Source organism: Lissotriton helveticus, chromosome 11 (genome assembly GCF_964261635.1).
Source record: "Lissotriton helveticus chromosome 11, aLisHel1.1, whole genome shotgun sequence".
Lineage (NCBI taxonomy): Eukaryota > Metazoa > Chordata > Amphibia > Caudata > Salamandridae > Lissotriton > Lissotriton helveticus.
In genome coordinates, this window is record NC_136072.1 from 560,901,394 (window position 1) to 560,923,314 (window position 21,921).

General features: G+C 43.6%; 1 protein-coding gene across 11 annotated transcripts in view; it reads left to right on the forward strand.

Moving 5' to 3' along the window:
* TACC1 (transforming acidic coiled-coil containing protein 1) overlaps positions 1-21,921 on the forward strand; it is an 875,899-nt gene that overhangs the window by 628,900 nt on the left and 225,078 nt on the right. For all 11 annotated transcript variants that reach the window (XM_078666332.1, XM_078666333.1, XM_078666330.1 and 8 more), the window contains one exon: positions 11,815-12,901. In XM_078666332.1, coding sequence (XP_078522458.1) covers positions 11,901-12,901 — 1,001 coding nt within the window. In that variant the 5' untranslated portion in view covers positions 11,815-11,900. The remainder of the gene's footprint in view (positions 1-11,814; positions 12,902-21,921) is intronic.

A 21,921-nucleotide genomic window follows, 5' to 3' on the forward strand; every position in this document is an offset into this window, starting at 1 on the left:
AAAAGCTCAGGTGACCCCCTCAAAAAATAAGATTATTTGGCTAAAGGTAATTTTTTGGTCTCCACAGTATGAATTGGGCCTTTTCCTACAGCAGCCGCTATGCCTACCCACGCAAGTGAGGTACCATTTTTATCGGGAGACCTTGGGGAACGCTGGGTGGGAGTTAATTTGTGTGAGCCCAGTGATGCCACGCTTTCCCACACTAAACGTTTGAAAAAACTGATTTTTTCCAAGCAAAAAATGAGGTTTGCAAGGGATTCTGGGTAAAGGAACGTTGGAGGATCCACGCAAGCCATACCTCCTTGGAAGCCCCCGGGTGTCTACTTTTCAGAAATGTGTGGGATTGGTAGGTTTCCCTAGATGGCTGTCTCGCATGGGGCCAAAAACCCAGGTAACCCCTCTTGCAAAAGCTGGTGGACTTAACATTTTCACCATTGTTAAATTCACCAGCTTTTGCAAGAGGGGTTACCTGGGTTTCTGGCCCCGTGCGAGACAGCCATCTATGGAAACCTACCAAATCCAAACAGTTCTGAAAACTAGACACCCGGGGGCTTCCAAGGAGGTATGGCATGTGTGGGTCCCCCAATGTTTACCTACCCAGAACTCTTTGCAAACCTTAAAAATAGGTAAAAATAGCACTTTTCCAAACATTTTGGCGTGGGATCGCGGTGCTGGCAAAAAAATCCTACTACCCTGCGTTCCCCTTGTTCTCCCGAGTAAAAGGATACCACACCTTAACAGAGTTACTCAAAAGTCAAACATTCAAGCACAGCTATGTATTCCTCAAAGACACACACATACAGGTTGGATTTGGCACGAGGGCGAGTGATGGTTCAGTACATAAAATTTTATTAACAAGATATTTCAAAAAAATGAAATGCTCTGTCAATAAATAAATGCATAAAAACTGAACCAGTGACTCGCAACTCGTGAGCTGTAAAGCCACGACAAGGCACCAACCGTTTTACAGGCCATTCACGCACCTTTCATACCTGATACAAAACAGACCATTGACACCATCCGAATGGAAAAGCAACACATAACAACAATCACAATAAGGGGCAAGGTACACCCTACTGCAGAAAGAGAAAAAAAACAATTATTACTGCACACCCATCTAATCCGCAAGCACACACACATACTGGTTGGATTTGGCACGAGGGTGAATGATGATTCAGTACATACAATTGGATACGCAAGTAATTTCATCAAAAATGAAATACACTGCGTATAATTGAAAGTATGATAAACTGAACCACTGACTCGCAGCTCGTGAGCTGTAAAGCCACGTCAAGGCACCAACCTCTTTACAGGCCATTCATACACCTTTCGTACGCGTGACACATACAAAACATTCACACCGCCAGCCGCGGACCCATCACATTTCAACACTCACACCAGCAAACAGCGCCATTCAAGGGCCCATCACTTTCACACGCCCACATTTCTGACACTGCAACTACACAAAATGATGGACTGTGTGGAGTGTCACTCAACTAGCAGTGTGTGTATTGACCAACAGAAAGTAACTACTCACACACCGCCTGCCGAGCGCCAGTCCACCCACACCACCATCCAAGCACCAGACCATGCACACTGCCAGCCAAACACCACTCAGCGCACACCGACAGCCAACTACCACTCCACACACACCACCAGCCAAGCATCACTCCACGCACACCACCAGCCAAGCGCCACTCCACAAACACAACACCATCCAAGCACCACTCCACACACGCCGCCAGCCAAGCACCACTCCACACACACCGTCAGCCAAGCACCACTCCACTCACACCGCCAGCCAAGCACCTAACCATACACTCCGCCAGCCAAGCAAAAATCCACGCACCCCCCAGCACAACTCCAATCCATGCACTATGCCAGCCAAGCACCAGACCACGCACACCACCAGCCAAGCGCCATCCACTCACACCACCAGCCAAGCACCTAACCATGCACTCCGCCAGCCAAGCAAAAATCCACTCACCCCCCCCAGCACAACTCCAATCCATGCACTATGCCAGCCAAGCACCAGACCACGCACACCACCAGCCAAGCGCCAGTCCACGCACACCAACAATCCAAGCACAATCCTGCACACACCACCATCGAAATTAGAATTTTTTAAAGAAATACCACAAATCAAATGTAGAAACCTACAAATCTGCTAACACAAATTCAAAACCTAAATGCTTTGCACTAATGCAAACCTAAAAGCAAACTAAAAAATATTACAGAAAACAGTCCAGACAGTACACTTACAAGCTCAATGAAACTCCCAAAACTTCTTTTGTGTGTGGTACGATTTAAAACAAGCTGGCACACACAATCCAGGATTTGAAGGACAGTCAGGACAGTGCATACGAGACTCCCTCCGCACTTCTCTTCGCCAACAGACTCTACATCTTTTAGTGGGATTGTCTTTTGCAGTTGTGGGAGGAATGTATTCTGGAAAGTGGCGATCTTTCAGTCTAGCCACTTCCTCCACCACTCCAAATCTTGGCACACTTGCCTGTTCCACTAGTACAAGGCTGCCTATTATAGTCTCCTGAAACTTAACAAAAGGCATCTTTGACTCAGGACAAGATTTCTGGAAAACAACAAAAGCATTAAAGGATGCCAAGTGGAAAAGATGGATAGCCAACTTCTTGTACCAAACGTAAGCCTTTCGAAGAGCAGCATAAGGTTCCAACCTCTGATCTACTCTGTCAACACCACCCATGTGCCTATTATAGTCTAAAATGCACACAGGTTTACGCACTTCAGCAGTCTCACCCCGAACTGGCAGAGCTTCAGTGCTTTCGTCATGGATAGTAGTCAGCATGTAAACATCTCTCCTGTCTGAAAACTTCACAGCTAGAAGCTTCCCACATCGCAATGCAGTAGACTGTCCCCGCACAAGCCTTTTGCAAACAAGTTCTATTGGGAAACCTTTCCGGTTACTGCGCATCGTGCCACATGCAACAGTGCCCACTTTGGCCAACTCCTTGAACAAACGCACACTAGTGTAGAAGTTATCTACATATAAATGGTGGCCTTTGTTAAATAATCGTCTACCTAGTTCCCACACAATTTTCTCAGTCACTCCAAAAGTGGACGGACAAGCAGAAGTGTTAATGCTGGAATCCTTACCGGTGTACACCCTGAAATTATAAACATATCCAGTCTCACTGTCACACAGCATATACAGTTTGATGCCATAGCGTGCCCTCTTACTAGGAATGTATTGCCTAAAAACCAAGCGGCCCTTGAACAATACCAAAGACTCGTCCACAGCTATTTCTCTTCCAGGTGCAAACATCTCAGGAAAACGATCAACAAAGTGATCAAGGACAGGCCGAATCTTAAAAAGACGGTCACAATCAGGGTGATCGCGTGGCAACGCTAAATCATTATCAACAAAATGCATCATGCGAAGAAGAAGCATATATCGATCACGAGTCATAACTGCTGGAAATATAGATGTTGCCATCAAGGGACTAGTGGACCAATAAGAAGACATTGATGGCTTCCTTAGCAAGCCCATCAAAAAAGTTAATCCCAAAAACTTCTTCATCTCTTCAACATATGTGGGAGACCAATGGGTAGCTCTGGAATGGGGCTTAAGGCTGGCACTGTGGTCCCTCAAATACTGCTCTGCATACAAATTAGTTTGCTCCACAATCTCCTGCAAAAACTCATCGTCAAAAAACAACTGAAAATATTGAATTGGCAAAAAATTGTCAGTATTCACTCTACACCCTGGAACACCAGTGAAGTCTGGCAATTCCGGCTGCACCATGCCAGGGGCAACCCAGACGTCATCACTAACATGAGGAGAAGAAGCCACCCTAGCCTGCAGGCCAGATGCCTCTTGCTGCACTACATCAACGGGAACACTAGCATCCCCAGATGCCTCTTGCCTCACTACACCAACAGGAATACTAGCATCCCCAGATACATTTTGCATCTCTTCACCAACAGAAGAACTCACATCCCCAGCTGCCTCTTGCATCTCAACATCAACAGAAGAACTCGCATCCCCAGATGCCACTTGCTGCTCAACAACAACAGAAAGACTAGCAGCACCAGATGCCTCATGCTGCTCAACAACAGGAAGACTAGCAGCACCAGATAACCTTTGGCGCACCACAGCAATGTGAAACCTTTTGGGCGCAGCCTTTACCACACTTGCCTGTTCCCGACGAGAAAAAAAGGGAAACCTTGAGGACCTAGGCTGCCGCTCACATGGCTCTTCCCTCTCTACCGGCACATCAATGTCCCTCTCTACCACAGGCACTTCATCAGCACTAGAAGAAGAATCATCATCCGATGATACCATGCGAAGAGAAAACTCACTGCCTGAATCTTCTGCACCTACCTCATGCTCCGAATCGGAGTCAGTGTCTGGACCATGGTCCGAGGAAGACTCAAAAAGCAAACTAACAACCTGCTTAGCAGTAATCCTGCGAGCAGCCATTATCCTTACAAATCAAGAAGACTACACACACAAGTGAACAACAACCTACACTGTGCAAAGGAAGAAGTAAACAAGGTAGAGTCTTCACACAAAAATCAATACACTCAAAAACAATTCAAATCTAACCAAATATAAGAAGACTCACCAGCACCTACTCTGCTGAAACACAGCAAAAAGAAAGGAAATCCCACTGGAAAGAAAAAAAAAGTATAGATTAGACAAAGTACACATCAAGCAGCAATACAAAAAAGAAAGTTAACAATCAAGAAACACAAAGCCACACAAACAGCAATAACTTCACTTTTCATAACAATACATTTATCTAGGAAAAATAGTACAAAAAACATTTACTTACCAAGCACATGCAACTACACAAGCTGCAAAACCAGCATTAACCGAACCACAACCTACACCAATACAAACAGCAAAAGCCTGGATCAAAAACAAAGAAGAAAAAAAATAATTTAATACTACATTTCACAAACAACATAACAAATGAATAAACAATACACAAATTTACCCCCAAAATCACATCCACACAGATGGGCCATCAAAAAGGGCAAAACGGACAAAAGTACGGGTTGATTTGCCCACCGGGGGGAGGCCAGAAAATCTAAATTTAAAATCCGACCCACCTGAAAGCGACCCTTGCCCAATGGGTCACTTCCTACAATCTAAAATAAAATCCCTGGTGCTAGTGGGGGCATTTCCAGCGCACAATCGCAATGCTGTGCGCGACCGTGAGGCAGAAATGCCCTGCAAAGAGACATCAGAAGAGAGGAAAATCACTTACCTCTCCCCTGATGCCTCTTTGCAAACCCCCCCAAATATCTCAAAACCAACCTAACACCTCCAGGCGCAGGAAGCAAATGGCTTCCCGACCGCCTGGGAATCCCTGAAGATGTTGGCGCGTGCTGTGCGCGCTGACGTCATCAGAGATTCTCATGGGGAGGGGGACAACAGAATTACTGTGGTTAACTGCGATGCTGGACAGAGGCACTTGCATCCTTGATTTTCACAAGCGCAATCCTAAAACAGTTCCTATGACCAGGAGCTTCTTTCTCCCCATCTGCTGCTCTCAACAGTCTCTAACCATTTATACACATAAGAGGCATGTGAACTCACACAGAAGATCCCCTATTGGCAACGCCCACCAACTAGCGGAGTGCACCATCTTTCCTAAATTTACCCACTATGATGGACAGCTCACTCAAGGGACCTGTGCACACATTGGTGCGATGGCATAGTAACACACACGGACACTGGAGACAAAGCAAGCGCTCGAGTTGCAGCACAAATTCAGGAAAACATTCATCAGCCCAAAAACATTTGTGACCTTCCCACTATGATTCACAGCTCACACAAGGGACCCCTGCGCACATCTGTGCAATTGCATAGTAACGCACACATGGACACTGGAGACAAAGATGGGGCTCGAGTTGCAGCACAAACTCAGGAAAGCAATCATCAGCCCAAAAACATTTGTGAACTTCCCACTATGATGAACAAATGGTCTCTGTTTCCAGATACCTAAGAGCCTTGCTAGTTTATTCAGATAACAACCAACACACACTGGGGTCGATTGTGAAAATATGGTATTGTGTACAAAAAAGGGGAGAAATGCTCCTCTTTTAGGTGTCCCCTCACTCACCAGGGTTGCCCCACGGTGACATGCTTCATCATTGGGGCCATCCCAGTCCTCTACGGGCTGGGGCGTGCTGCGACTTGCGAAAGTTACGTAGGAGCACTTTATTAGACTATGTGTGGTGCATGTGTATTTGAGGAGTGGACTATGTGATGTGTGTTAAAAATACCTGCCCAGTAGGTTTACAATAAACGTTATTCTTGCCTCTAGGTGGTAATAAACGGGGTGGAAAGATAGGCTGCCCTAAACGTAATGTGTCCAGATGTACCTATCAACTCCTATCGTCTACATGTTTCGTGCATACCCCAAGCACTATGATGGACAGCTCACACAAGGGACCCCTGCGCACATCTGTGCAATTGCATAGTAACGCACACATGGACACTGGAGACAAAGATGGCGCTCGAGTTGCGGCACAAACTCAGGAAAACAATCATCAACACAAAAACATTTGTGAGCTTCCCACTATGATGGACAGCTCACTCAAGGGACCCCTGCGCACATTTGTGCAGTTGCATAGTAACGCACACATGGTCAATGGAGACAAAGATGGCGCTAGAGTTGCAGCACAAATTCAGGTAACAATCAGCACCCCAAAAACATTTGTGAGCTTCCCACTATGATGGACAGCTCACTCAAGGGACCCCTTCGCACATGGCATAGTAACACACACATGGTCACTGGAGACAAAGCATGTGTTTGAAAAGCAGCACACAAAAAAAAACATTCATCAGGCCAAAAACACTAGTGAGCTTTGCCTAGGCAGCACAGGTGTGTTTTTTAGCCACTTCAGAAACACACATCAGTATAAGTAATGAAGGACAGAGGCACTTGCATCCTTCATTACAATGAGCACTATTATTTTACTTTATAAATGACCCCCATCAGCATTTTTGTAGAAAAAACGGCCTTTCAACAACATTGCAGCCAAGAGAAGACTTCATAGATAATGTTCCCCCAACAAGGGGAGCGACCCTTCCCCAAGGGGCCGCTCCCCGAACTACGAAATTGATCAAAAAAAAAAAAATCCCTAACATTCCTGCTGCACGATCGCACGATCGTGCAGCAGGAAACCTCTAAAGTGCCACCGAGGGAAAGGAAAAGCCTTTCCTTTCCCTCCTTAGAAGTTATAATGCAATCTCCCCCGCCCCAGCCGCAAAACAAACCTCTTTGCAATCCGACGCGCAGGAAGCAAATGGCTTCCCTGCGCGTCGGTAAACAAATGGAGCCTCCGGTGACGTCAGCGCGCCTCGCGCGCTGACGTCATTGATGACGCGGGCGGGGAGGGCGGGGGGAGGCAGGGGAAGGTCTTCCCCTGCCATCCCCGCAGAAACGAAAACAATCGGGCAGACTCGGGGGGAGCGCTGGCGCTTCCCCCGAGGGTGGGGCTCATGACGAGCTGGGCTCGTCATGAGCGTGCGAGGGGCTACGCCATGACGAGCCCAGCTCGTCATCAGCCCCGAAGGGGTTAAGAAATCTCAGTGCCAAGGCCTCTTGGTGCTGATGATTGCACGATTTGTATTAGAATCCGGGGTAGCGTCTCCATGTTGAGGGTTGTCTTTCACCCTGTGTCTCCTCTCTGAGTCTGTGTCCCCATGTCCTAAAGCCGATGCCTCTCTGTCTTAATGTTTGCGCCTTTCAACTCCATTTTTAGTGCTTAATTCAAAGCGCAGCTATTGCCAGACCTAATGTTATCAGACCCCCCCCCCCCAAATATTTTAGATCTAATGAAAGAGAGGCTTAACCTTCACCCACTTTTTGGTTATCATGAGTACAGTGTTTGATTGGGGCGAAGTTGTGTGCTTCCACTGAAAAGAAGCGCTGGTGTTGCACTTTTTGGCGCGTGGCAAAGCTTATTCTCCATACAGGAGGCCCTAGTCGGTTATGGTGGCAAACCAATGATCATAGATGTAGGCTTGATCAGTTTATAATGAAATGTTATGATAAACCAGCAGGCCTGGCGTATTTATTGTAAAGAACACGCTTACATCAATCCATTTAAGGATGGATTGTTATTACTCTGTATGAAAGAATGCATGGGTTTTGTTGTTGGTAACCTGGTGACAAAGTTGATATAGAAGAATACTTGTTTACCCCTAGTAGAAGAGATATTTTGCTTCGCCAACTTAATTTATATATCTTTACAGTTTTTTGACTGTGTGCCTGATGGTTGCCTTGTGGAAAACATATGCTCAAAACAGTAAGCCTCAGTTTGTTATGGTGACAAGCCAACAATAACAGCTATAGGCCTGACTGGTGCACTGGGAACATTTTGCCAGATTCCTTAGGTCTGGTCTTTTTATTATGAAATCTTTTGACAAAGGTAGAAGGTCTGTCTTAATTATTATGAAATCATTTGTTAAAGTCTATAGGCCTCTAATTGTTACCATACTATGTTACAGGCTGTCTAAATCTATTTTGTTACATGTAATCTCACAGATTACACAGTTGGTAAGCATTTTGTTGTTTGTTACTCACTGTGGCAAACCCTGGGAGTAGAAGAATTTCTCAGTAATGATTCTTGTTAGGCACTATTGAGAGGGTTCGTAGATTGCTTTGCCAACTATTATTTTATGCATATTTGTAATATTATACCTCTATGCATGATAGTTGCCAGTTTGTCTATAGTTCAAAGCAAATAGATACTGCTATAAGCCCCACTGGTTCACTGAGAAATGTTATATTGAATTCCTTAGGTGTGATCTGTTTAGAAAGAAAAGTTATGAAAAAGCAAGTAGGCCGTACTTGCTTATTGTGAAAACCATGTGTTAAAGGCAATGTGCTTTTAAGAGTGGATTGTTATTAAACTATGCTAAAGTCAGTGGGCAGGTATTTTATTCCATGGAATCTCACAGATTATTCCATTAGTCAAATGTTGTGATGTTAGTGACCCACCCGAACAAACCAGGGGGATAGAAAATTTGTACTATGATAATTTGTATTCGCCTATATTAGGTATGATTTTATATTTTTTTCAGAACTGTAATTTTGTATATGTTTTTTTACTATGGTATTTTATTTCTTTATTTTAAAGGATTTATATAGAGCTGGCTAGACCCGGAGGTATCAGAGCGCTTTACATGAGAATCATACCTCATGGTTTATGCCCAATACAGCAGGTTTGAAGCCAATGATGAAGCTGATAGGCCTGATCTTGTGTTATGAAATTCTGAGATAAATGCAGTAGGTCTGACATATTAACTGTGAAAAGCATATGATAAAATCACTACGCATTTAAGGGTGGATGTTTATTACTCTGTATTTAAGCCTACAGATATGTATCTTGTTACATGATCTCACATATTACTGTGGTAGGAAATGGTTTTGGTTACCTGAAGATCTGCACTGTGAGAATCCTTGTTAGATCCTATTGGGAGAGATAGTTTTTTCCCCTTTATGCCTACTGTAATTTTGCATACATTTGTAACTTCATGAATGTATACCTTATGGTTGCCTTGTGGGATGCGTGAAGCTCAATACAGTAGGCCTGAGATGGTTATGGTGATAGTCCAACGATAGCATTATAGGGCTGATTTGTTTTCTAGCAAATGGTATTTCAGATTTCGTTAGTCTAATCTGTTTATTACAAAAAGTGATAACAAAGGCAGTAGGCCTCATTTATTTGATATGTAACACATATGTTAAAACCAATAGCCCTTTAAGTGTGGTTTGTGTTGCACCGTGTTAAAGTCTGCATTCACGTGTCTTCTTACATGAAATCTCACAGATTACATTTGTATGGAATGATTTGGAGTTGGTTATCCCCTTAGACAAACCTTGGGGGTAAAAGGTTTGCGCTTCAATAATTCTTGCTAGAATCTCTTTAGAAGATCTGATAGTCTTAGCTGTGTGCCAGGATCAGGTTAATTATGCATTGTTAAGGTGGTTTTCCAGAACGGACGAGTAGTCTGTTATATATGTTTATTTATGTACAAGTTTAGCCACTTACAGTGAAATGGGAGTCCTTTCAGTCTCAGATGTATTTATATTTTTCCAAACAATACATCTGAGATCAAAAGTACTCACTTTTGATATTGGATGTATTTATATTTTTACAAACAACACATCAGTGATCAAAAGTACTCCCTACTCAGATGACTGAGACTTACACAGCAGGATTACAGTTCACTGCAGTTATAAGCCATCAGGTTTCCCATATCAGTGTTGCACAGGAAAGATGTAAGCCACACCAGAAAGCTGATGACTCCTCAAAATGTATTTATTTGTGCCAGAGGACATGATGCACTACCACCCATTCAGTTCATTATTACACATTTCATTGTAAGTAGCTAGACTTGTGTATATACAAACAACATAGATAACAGACTACTCATTCATTCCAGAACACCACCTAAACAGTGCATAACGAACCTGATGGACCACAGAACATAAATCATACATCATTTTTCAAGTAATCTCGGAGTAATTATAAATCATTACCGGTCAAAAATAAATTTGATATATTGCTCATCCTGATCAATGCATCATTATAAATGACTTCATTTATTAAGATACAGAGCAACATAAACATAAAAGAAAGACTGTTCCTAAATTTGGAAATGATACAGTAATCATGCATCATTCTACGAATCAAAATCAATTTTTCAATATTTCAGACTCCTGATATATAACATACTTATACTTTTACTCCAAATACATTTTCATTGTGTTTGCCTGATGATTAAAAAAAGTGACTGTATCATACGTGAACCGTATAATAACATCACAGCCATAGTACTTCCTACTATGGCAGTGTACTGAATGGGGTAATAAGTCCACATCATTGACTCTCCTGTCCGGTAAATTATGTTTTCTCATCACATCTGTAAATCTATCTAAAAATGAGTGTGCTTCAGTGTTAGGACTGATTGATCAGTCCTTTCATTTTCAATTTCCTTATTTTATAGTTCTCTTTTAATTTCTTTACTTTACATCATTTATTTGAATTAAGTGTATATTAGAGCTCCCAGGGCGATACTACCTGTCATCTTGCTTGCTGCTCATTTCAACCGCAGTGTGCAATATCCTTCATGGCCACTTCCTCAAAGCCAGGCAACCATTATGGAATGCTGTTGTCCATAGTGTAGCATTGTTTTACAATTGTAAGATGGCGAATTTGTTAGTTCTAAGCGTGACTTTTATGCTGGAATATTAAATCGATGGTATACTATGTACAATTCCACTGAAATACGGACACCTAGTGTTATGTTACTTTTTGCTAGTGCAAGCATAGTTCTGTCATGCTTAGACAACAGCATGTTTTCTTTCTTCTACTTGTGTTCTTTCAATTTATCTTGCACATGTTGTTGAGTTTGTGTGTACTTCCTTTTAGTTGCGTTATAGGGAGAATTAAAAAATGAGTCAGTGAATGAATACATGAGTTCTAAGATGAATAAGAGACTGCATCTATGGTGACTTATTGCATGCCTATACATATTAATGAGACAAAATGTACTTTCATTCATAAGCCAGGCCTAATAGCATAGCCAATGCTTGTTTCATGTTTAGGTCTCCTTGGCTGAGTTTATTCTGCATGTCAATCTTGAACACAGAGTTTGTTAGTTTTTGTTTCTGATGCTAAGTAGCCTTACACAGCAGAACCCCCCTGTTAACTAAATAACTTCCATTCCCAATTTGTAATAATTGTATTAAACATTTTAAAACTTATAAAGCGGGAGTACTAATGAAATTTCATTACCCCTTATTCTAGAGTGGCAGGACGATGCTGATAAACCTGTAGATGGCGTCACTCAAAGGGATTTCCTACAGAGGACCCCTGCTTCAAAAGGGGACGAAATGCAGCCTCTTGAAATTACTCAACTGAACGGCAAAGAAAACAGTGAAGAGGACTGTGGACAAACATTAACACTGGAAAACTTTTCTTCGGAGACCAAGCACATCCCTGTATCATTTGATGAGACAATTGATCTAGATTATACACAGGTTTCCAGCAAGAGCATAGGTTTGTCATTAAACGCACCTGAAGATATGACTGATTCAGAGGCAGATCTTCATGCGAAGGCAGCAGACACCAATACAAAAGTTGACACTTTCCCTTTGGAGCCTGTTCCCAAAAATGTAAAGCCAACTGGGCTTAAGAAAGTGGAGGTGGAAAGTATTGGTCCAGTTGTACCTATTCCTAATGGCTCCTATAACTTTAATCCTGATGAGTTTAAAGATGATATTAACCCGTTCATGTCTGGGGGCCACAAGGTACAAAATTCTCCTTCTGCATCCAGTAATATCCCTGCTTTTCCAGAAACTGAGAGAAACATTTCAGGAGCTGAGGTGTCTGAGCTCTCTAAAGGACCAGCAGTAAAATTGGAATTTGATTTTACAGATGGTACAGAAAATGAGGAGGTGAAGAAACCCATCCCAAAGAAACTGGGCAAAAAGCCAGTTAGTAAATTAGCGACCAGACGACCGAAGGACTCAGTCAGTAAAACTGTTGGTGTGGAAAATGCGGCAAAAGCTCCATCTTCATCCACAGACTTGAACGATGTGCCTCTCCCTAAAGCTTCCTACAACTTTGACCCCAGTCAATGGGACGATACAAATTTCAACCCTTTTGGTGGAAGTGCCAATGTTCCAAAATCATCTCCTCTCCAAAAAGGTTCCTATAATTTTGATCCTGATCAGTTTGATGATTCCGTTGATCCCTTTAAACCCTCCAAGAGTTTACCAAACACAACCAATGATTCCAGTCAACCAAGCAATCGCCCAGGTGGAGTTTTAGAGTCTGAAATGGAGGCGTTGCCTGTGGATGAAGGCAAGAAGGGAAAATCCCGACTTATAACGTAAGTTAATCAATGGTTGACGGTATTTACTTTCCTCTTTTAAATCATAAAAGTGTTTGTGCGTAGACTTTTTTTTTGCAATTGTTTTGGGATTTTTGTTTTTCTTTGCACTTAAGAGGCCTTGGGCTTTGGAGACATTTTGGAGACTCCTTCAACCAGACACTAAATGTACAGATTGATTCAGAATGATGTTCTACAGCTAGGATAACAATTGTTAATGTCATGAACCTGCTAATTTTGCAACAAGCATCCACTTGTGAAGAAACGGAAGATCAATGATAGGCGTAATACATGGTAGTATTTGATTGGATTGCATCTGGAATTATATATTGCTTACTACTACCCTTGTCAAAGTGTTGAATTGCATTATGGTGGCTAGCACGCTACTCCGTATCACAAAGGTAGTGCTTTATTCAGTGGTTATTAGTTATTTCTGTATATTGTTGGTTATAGGTTAGATGTGTGCTTTTATGAAACAGTTTGAGGCATTCCTTCCTGTTTTGCATGGTAGATTAGGCTAGTAGGAGGAGTAGGTGAATTTACTAGTGAGTTCTTGAAAGTTGAAGGTGGGATGAGTGAATTGGAAAGAGGAGTTTTTTTAGTGCTTGGTAGTAAATACTGGGGATAAAAGATGATATGCTAAACTTATGAAAATATTGGCAAAAGAAAAGAATCCATCCTTTGCAGTCCGCACTTGTGATAACGGAGAGTGAGACTTTAGGAAAGAAAGTGAGGATATGAAAAGTGATGTATGAAACTTGTGATGCCTGTAAATAGCAACAATATTCATTTTAAAGCAAATCCTTTTACTTGAAAGCTACACATTAGGCAAAAGTTACCATAACATGTAGAGCTATGTATGATTTATACAGCACGATCAAATAATCTACTTATAAAGTGAAACGTTCTTTCAGTATCAACTCGGTGTGATCCCCAATGCTTAATTTGTAAAGAAATAAGTGCCAGGGCCCTCATCAGCCGGACACGGTAGCTTGCACCACCCACTGCCCCTACCAGGCTGCCTATGACAGTACCAACACAACTACCAAACATCACACTCCTGCAAGCGTGACAATTCAGACAGTTCCAGGACGCCAAAGCTCTAAGAATGTGATTGTGCTTATCTTTAAATGAGGGAGGCAGCACCCAGGTGGAATACTGTCATGTGTGCCATTGTTGACAAATAAGTGCCAGTGCTAAGCACCGGAAACGACAGGCTCAAATTAAGTTCTGCAAAACAACAGTTGAAGGACAGAATGCAGAACAATGTCATACATTCACCCCAGTACAGAGATCTGGGCCTAAATCCATTGTTTTTTTGCTCACCATGCCATTCCAGTTTAGAACCAGCCCTACGCAAATAGCAGTTCGGGTTGGACTGTTCCCATTGGGCATAGGGTCAAGACTGATTTGCATATGGCTGGGTCCAAACTGGAATGGCACGGTGAGCAAAAAAAAGATGGATTTAGGCCCAGATCTCTCAACTAGGGGGAATGTATGACATTGTTCTGCATTCTGTCCATCAATTGTTCTTTTTGCATTGGTCACCCTGAGTAGGACGGGTATGCCCAGACGTGGGTGCCGTGCTCTCCATGCCACTGGAGTGAAGCTATCCTGGCTGATGAGGGCTGAAAGCCCGAGACCAGTCCTAGGATGCTTGTTTCCAGTCCAGGGAGGACCTGGCCTGGCAGTTCGGGCTTGACTGTTCCCATTGGGCGCAGGGTTAAGACTGATTTGCATATGGCTGGGTCCAAACTGGAATGGCATGGTGAGCAAAAAAAAAGATGGCTTTAGCCCCAGATCTCTGTACTGGGGTGAATGTATGACATTGTTCTGCATTCTGTCCAACAATTGTTCTTTCTGCATTTACCAATTTCAATAGCAGCACTGAGAGACATATCAGAAGTGATCCACTAGCTCTCTTGTATTTTCCTATTGTTGTTCTCACCAAGATTTGGTTCCTCAGGACTTGTTCATAAGAAATGTGCTCAAAATCACACGGAACAGCCAAAGATCTAAGTGCAGAAACATAATCTTTTATAGATTCATATGAACATTGTTTCCTAGAGTAAAAAAGAAATCTCTCCATGACGAAGTTCCCTTTTCTCCCATACTGTAAACATAACTGCATTCACCCCAGTACAGAGATCTGGGCCTAAATCCAATGTTTTTTTGCTCACCATGCCATTCCAGTTTTAACCCAGCCATATACAAATCAGTTTTGACCCTGTGCCTCATGGGAGTGGTCCAGCCCGAACTGCCAAGCCAGGTCCTCCCTAGACTGGAATCAAGCATCCTAGGACCGGTTTCGGGGTTTCACCCCTCTTTTCACAAGGATAGCTTGATTCCAGTGCCATGGAGAGCACGGGACCCACGTCTGGGCATACCCGTCCCACTCTAGGTGACAAATGCAAAAACAACAGTTGATGGACAGAATACAGAACAATGTCATACATTCACCCCAGTACAGAGATCTGGGCCTAAATCCATAGTTTTTTTGCTCACCATGCCATTCCAGTTTGAACCCAACCATATGCAAATCAGTCTTGACCCTGTGCCTCATAGGAACAGTCCAGCCCAAACTTCCCTGGACTGTAAACATGCATCCTAGGACCTGATTCCTGGTTTCACCCCACTTCAGCCAGGATAGCTTGATTCCAGTGGCATGGAGAGCACGGGACCCACATCTGGGCATACCCGTCCCATTCGGGCAGTTCGGGCAGTTCGGGCTGGACTGTTCCCATGAGGCACAGGGTCAAGACTGATTTGCATATGGCCAGGTCTAAACTGGGGTGGCATGGTGAGCAAAAGAATGATGGATTTAACCCAGACCTCTTGACTGGGGGTGAATGTTTTGATTTGTTCTGCATTCCGTCCATCAATTGTGTCTTTTGCCTTCTCGTCTTAAGTGCACCAGGTATGCCCAGACATGGGTCATGGGCTCACAGTGCCACTGGAATCAAGCTATCCTGGCTGAAGAGGGGTGAAACCCTGAAACCGGTCCTAGGATGCTTGTTTCCGGTCCATGGAGGACCTGGCTTGGCAGTTCGAGCTGGACTATTCCCATGAGGCACAAGGTCAAGGCTGATTTGCATATGGCCAGGTCTAAACTGGGGTGGCATGGTGAGCAAAAGAATGATGGATTTAACCCAGATCTCTTGACTGGGGGTGAATGTTTTGACTTGTTCTGCATTCCGTCCATCAATTGTGTGTCTTTCAAATTAAGTACTGGTCATCTCGAAATCGGTCATTTCACAATTAATGTAATTATCTCAAAATAGATACTATGTATCTTATTCTATACCTCTATACATTTTAGATGCTAGTGAGGAATGGGGTAGAAAACTATTCAAAGCAGCAGATGGGGTTTGGTGTAGTTCAAAATATTTGTATTTCTTAAGTTAGTTCTGCAGTTAAGACTTCATCTTCATATTTATTTGGGCCCAAATATACGCTTAAAGTAAAAAATGTTGGTTCATTGTGGCATGTGTGACACTTTTTCTGGATCCATCAGGTCAGTTATCTAGTCTTAAAAGCCTGGCCGCCTCTTGAGATTTCCAATGACAAGGAATGCGTTTGACTATCAGTAGGCTTTATCAGCCCACAGTGTCTGTGGGAAGAGCTTTGGAAAGTTCTGGTATCCCTGAAGGTAATTGTGTTTCTTGTTGAGCTTTCCAGCGGGCAGTCACTACGTGATTTCCTCAAGGGACTGATGTGTCAAATGATTCTACAGTCCCAAACCGTCAGATTCACTAAAATCACAGGATTTGTGACCACAAAATGACATTTCATATTTATCAAAATCCTTACGACTCAGAAATGCCTTTCCCAATCACAAAAGGGTTTTGCAACTCCTAATGATTTGCAATAAGGAGGGGATGTTAATGGAACTTTACTTCCGTGTTGCAGATTACAGTCAGATGTATTAATGGTAGCGGTTGCAAACCAGTCTACAGTGACACATGCATTCAAGATTCTGGTAACCCTATTCTCAAAGAGGAAGCTGCTCCAGGGTCTCCAAGTGGAGATGGGGAGGGATAGAAGAGAGGGCAGGAGGAAAAGGGAAAAAAAATCCCTTTCCTGCCTTGCATGTCATCGCTGTTCCCGATCTTATTCTCCTGCATGGGTCCAGCCAACTCCATTAACTGATCCTGGTGCTGCATTGGAGCATCCAGCCAGCCACTGCTCGTGTCCTCCGCTGCAAATTTGCAGGGCCAAAGCTGTGCAGAGCCTTGAATGTGTGTGTGAGGAGTTTGAAATGGGTGTGTTTGTGTATCGGTAGCCAGTGGAGCTCCCTGAAGTGTGGATTGATGTAAGTTCTGTGTGGGAGGTTGAAGATGAGTTTCACTGCTGAGTTCTGTATGGTTTTTAGTCTTCTGGTGAGTTGTATGGTGGTCCCGGATTAGAGGTTATTCCCATAGTCTAACTTGCTGGTGACTAGGGCATCAGTGACCGTTTTTGTAGCGGTGTTTGGGAGCCATTTGAAGACCATCTTCAGGGTGTGGAAGCTGGATGTAGTGACAATGGTGGCTTGTGCGCTCATGCCCAGTTTGTTGTCAGTGATGACTCCCAGGTTCCTGGCGTGGATTCTGGGTGTGGGTCAGAGTTTGGCCATTGACCAGTTGGAGTCCCATAGCAAGGTGTTCTTGCCAAAGTCCGCTACTTCGGTCTTGTTGGCATTGAGCTTGAGGCAGTTGTCTTTCATCCATTTAGAGACTTCGGTCATGCAGGCGGTGAACTTGTTTCTTGTGTTGAGGGTCTTGTCTGAGAGGAAGAGTATGAGTTGCATGTCATCAGTGTAGGAGCGGAAGTTGAGGTTGTGTATGCGGAGGACTGTTCCAGAGGGATAATACATGCATTGAAGAGGGTTGGGCTGAGCCACACGTCTTGAGGCACTCCAGCGATGAGTTTGTGACATTTTGAGGAGTAAGGTGCCAGGCTGACAGCTTGTGTTTTCTCGGTTATGTAGCAGATCCAGCAGAGAACTCGTCCTTGGATGGCAATCTTGTACAGAAACCTTATGAGGGTATGGTGCGAGACCATACCAAATGCTGCAGAGAGGTGCAGCAGAATAAGGGCTGCCATGTCTCCTTTGTCAGGGATCATGCAAATGTCATCTGTGATGGTGATGATTGCTGTTTCTGTAACGGATTGGGACAGCATTCGTGCTGCATGGCATTGGGGAGCTGGGGGTTGCGGAGGTGGTTAGCGAGGCGGCAGATAGGTCTGTAGTTGTGGCTGAATCAGCAGGTGGTTTCTTAAGTAGGGGCGTTTCAGTGGCATCTATCTAGATGTCTGGGAATGTAGTGGAGTTGATCAATGCATTAAAGATGGATGCTAGTGCTTCACTGATCAGTTAGATAGACCGTTTGGTGAAAGCATGGCCACGAGGTCACAGTTTGTTATTTGGCCGTGATGGGAAGTTGAGTTGTGACAGTGGGGCCAGTTGGAGGTTGAAGTTGCCCAATATGGAGGTGATTTTGTTGCTGAAAAATTTGGAGAACTTGTTGCAGAGGTCTTGCAAGGAGGGTGATGCTGCTGGAGGCAGTAGAAGATTGTGAGAGGGATGGGCGGAGAATAAATCTCGGAGGCCTTAAGTGCGGCTCAATTGTGGCATTTTTATTAAAGTCCTAAAGGTTCCAACAACACAATATACAGTCAGGTCAGGATGATCCTCTGCTTGAGGGAATTATTGCTTGCTTCTCTCCTTCTCCCACGTCTCCGCAGTGGGACGTCCCCCGGCTACCGGAAATAAAGGAAGAGGATGGCGGTAAGTATGCAGTTTTGTCAATGTGAGAGGGAAAAGAAAGCCATCACCATTCCGCTGAGAGTGCAGGAGGAAATAAGGGCAGACTGGTGAGAAAAGAAAACATAAAGGTTTCTGGGGATGTAGGCAAATTATCTTTATCTGGCCTTTTTATTGACCCATTAACTTCAGGGGCCGTGATCTCGGCTCACATAAGGGTGCCAGTGTTTGCTGTATCGGGTGGATGTATGCGCAGCTCTGGCAAGCACTGCATTGCAGGTCGGTATGGGATATAGCGAGTACCCATGAAGGAAGAACAAAGGAAACCCAAGTGCCACAATGTAAGTGATTTGGGTATTTCTTTGCCCGATGCCTCTTTCATGCAGAAAAGCGAACAAATGAAACAAACAAAAAAAATTAGAAAACAACAGCGGCCCCAGGCCCACACTTTACTCCCTCCCCAGTCTGTATTACGTACCGCCGGGGCCGTAACTCTCCTGAAGTTGCGGCGGCGTGTGCGCTTTCTTGGGGCGTCCACCTGTCTTCGGACCAGCTCTCGGGGTTTTCGTCTCCGTCTTCCGCTTCTTCCCTCCTGGGTTTGTCCTCTTCCAGTCTTGGGCTGTCCCGACCCACTTTCTCTTCGGCGTTGTTCTTCGGGTGTTCGTCCCGCATCAGGGCTCCGTTGCGCTTTCTCTCCTCCGGTGTCTTCGGGACTTCCCTTACATGGAGTGTGCTCCACTCCTCGCTGGGCCAACTCTCTCTCCCATTGGTTTATGTTCTCTTGGGACTGGTCTGTTTCCTGTGTAGGAATGACGTCCGGGATAGTTAACTCCTTCTTTCCTGGTTCGGACATGTTGAGACTGGGGTAACGTGAAAACGGGCTCGTCATGGGGGTTAAAGAAGGATTATGGGCTGGGTCCTCCTCACAAAGATGCAGTGAAATCTTGAGAATAGTGAAAATGTTGTTGCTCCTCTTTGTGCTGGCTTCAATGTGGTTTGCAAGAACTGTGCGCTTGTTGTTCTGCAACTGTTGGTGGTAGCTTTGATGGGCAGATTTGAAAATATCTTTATCCGTGGTGCCTTAACTTGTTTTCCATTTATGCTCCCTTTGCTTTCAGTGATGTTTCATCGGCCTGAGCGCCTTTGTGTGCCAGCTGGAGTATGGTTAAACTCTTGCTGTTAGGTTGCCCTTGAGATGAGCCACAGTGTTATCGCATGCTGTGGTCCAGCTGTTGAAGTTCTAGGTGGCTTTCAACAAGTTGCTGGTGTGCTCATGGCCTGTATGTGGAGAAGAGAAGGAGGAAGCACAGTCCTCTCCTGTGATGCTTTTCCAACTGCTGCAGGTGGTCCAGAAGTAGTAGGTCTGTGGTGGTGCAGGATGGGTATGCTAAAACGGACAAGGGCATAGTCTGTCCACGTCAGAGTTGCTGACTTGTTAACTGTGATGTCGCCAATTGAAGAGACTATCTGGTCCAATATGTGTCTGGCTCTGTGGATGTATTTTTTAATGTGCTGGATGAGACCCAGGATTCCGATGTCTTCTAGAAGAACCATAGAGTGGGGATCATTGCGGTCTTCAACTTGAAAGTTAAAGTCTATGAGGAGAGCAAAGGTGCTGGCGTTGATAAAGAGGAGTCCGACCACATACATTCTTAAATAAGGAAGTATTTTCACTATTGGAGAGCAGCTTCACTGTCTTTCTCTTTGGATCTTGGTTAGTACAGCTTATCAGTGATTTTGGAAATGTCTTCCAAAAAAGCCTTACTTTAACTTGCAGATATATAATTGTAATGTTTTTTATTTTGTGTGTGCACACCAGTGTGACATTTTGGTGGTAGTAGTGAAAATTATCTAACCTTGGTATCCCTTTAATTATGGTTTGAAATTAGTCATTAGAACAGACCTGCAACTGTTGATCGACACAGAATGAAAGGCAAGAAAGTTTCGTAATAGTATTTCAGTCAGGTGGCTCTGAGTTGTGCTGCCTCACCCAGAGAAGTCTAACTAGCTATCCTATTTCTTGCATATATTTGCCCTCTTTGTTTGGATTTTAGGAGATAGCCTAGGTAAAGAAAATGGTAGAGTGAGAGGAGAAATTTCTCAATGTAGTTACGCTCTTTAAGAATGTGAGATGGAAGTCTGGTTATTCATTTGGTGAATCAGCTTGAGAAGCCTGCTTTGGAAGTTAGCATTTGCTATTCTGTCGGAACAAAGTTTTTTTTTTTAACTTTCCATACAGCACAACATTGAAATCTACACTATATCATTTAACTTAATTTTTTTCTTGAGGGATTGTCTGTGACCATTTCTCTTAAAAGGGTTCTGTTTATCCTTTTCACTGTTTTAGGTCCACATTGAACGAGTTAATAGTCTTTTTAGGTTCTACTTCTACTAGGTCTGCTGTGATGCACACATCATTCATATTTTTTAATTAAAAAAAATTGACACATTTCTTTCTTTTCAGGAGCAGCAGCCTTTTGTGTAATATATAAATGTACTTCCAGGCATGTCTTAGCTGTCTTACATTGTATTTATGTTCTGAAAAATATTGTGATGTGAATATGTCTAATGAACTCCTCTCCAAGCATCCCAAAGTAGGGAGTTGAGCAGCGCTATTTACTATATAAATTTAAACCAACCAACCTAAGAAAAGATTATTTGTACGAAAAAGACCTTACAATGCCTAAAATACTAACAAAATACTAATTGGCACAAGAAGGACATTTGCCTAGTGCCTGCTACTGTTAGCGCTTTCATGATCTAAGGACCCCTTAAGAGCAGTGCTATGAATTAAATCAATAATGTGTCTATGGTTGTTTAGTTGGGTTTGAATGTGGTTAGAGATTTGCTAAATGTCTTGTTTTGTAATGGTTTATATGGTCACTGTTTGTTAATAGCCTTCACCTGAATAAAGGAGAATACTGGGGCCAGTTTGCCCAAGTACACATTAGGTATGATACCCCAATAATGTTTTGTTCGTGATGCTCCAAGAATTTGACACTGTAAATGTGCAACAACTCCCACAGGGGTGCAAAGCTGTTGTCTCTGAGAGGGATGGGTGAAAAACCAAACTGCATGTGTGAAGAACAAGCAGTCCAGGCTAAGCCTTTCACACATGCACAGTTTGTGTTGTTTGTTAGTGAAGTTGCTCTAGAACTCATTTTAAAAAGTAGGGGATTGAGATCGTGTTTTTTCAGCTCTCCTGCATCCAAAGCCAATACCTGACCATTAAAAATTTAGTGGGGCACAGGGCCTGCCATTAAGTGAGGAGTGA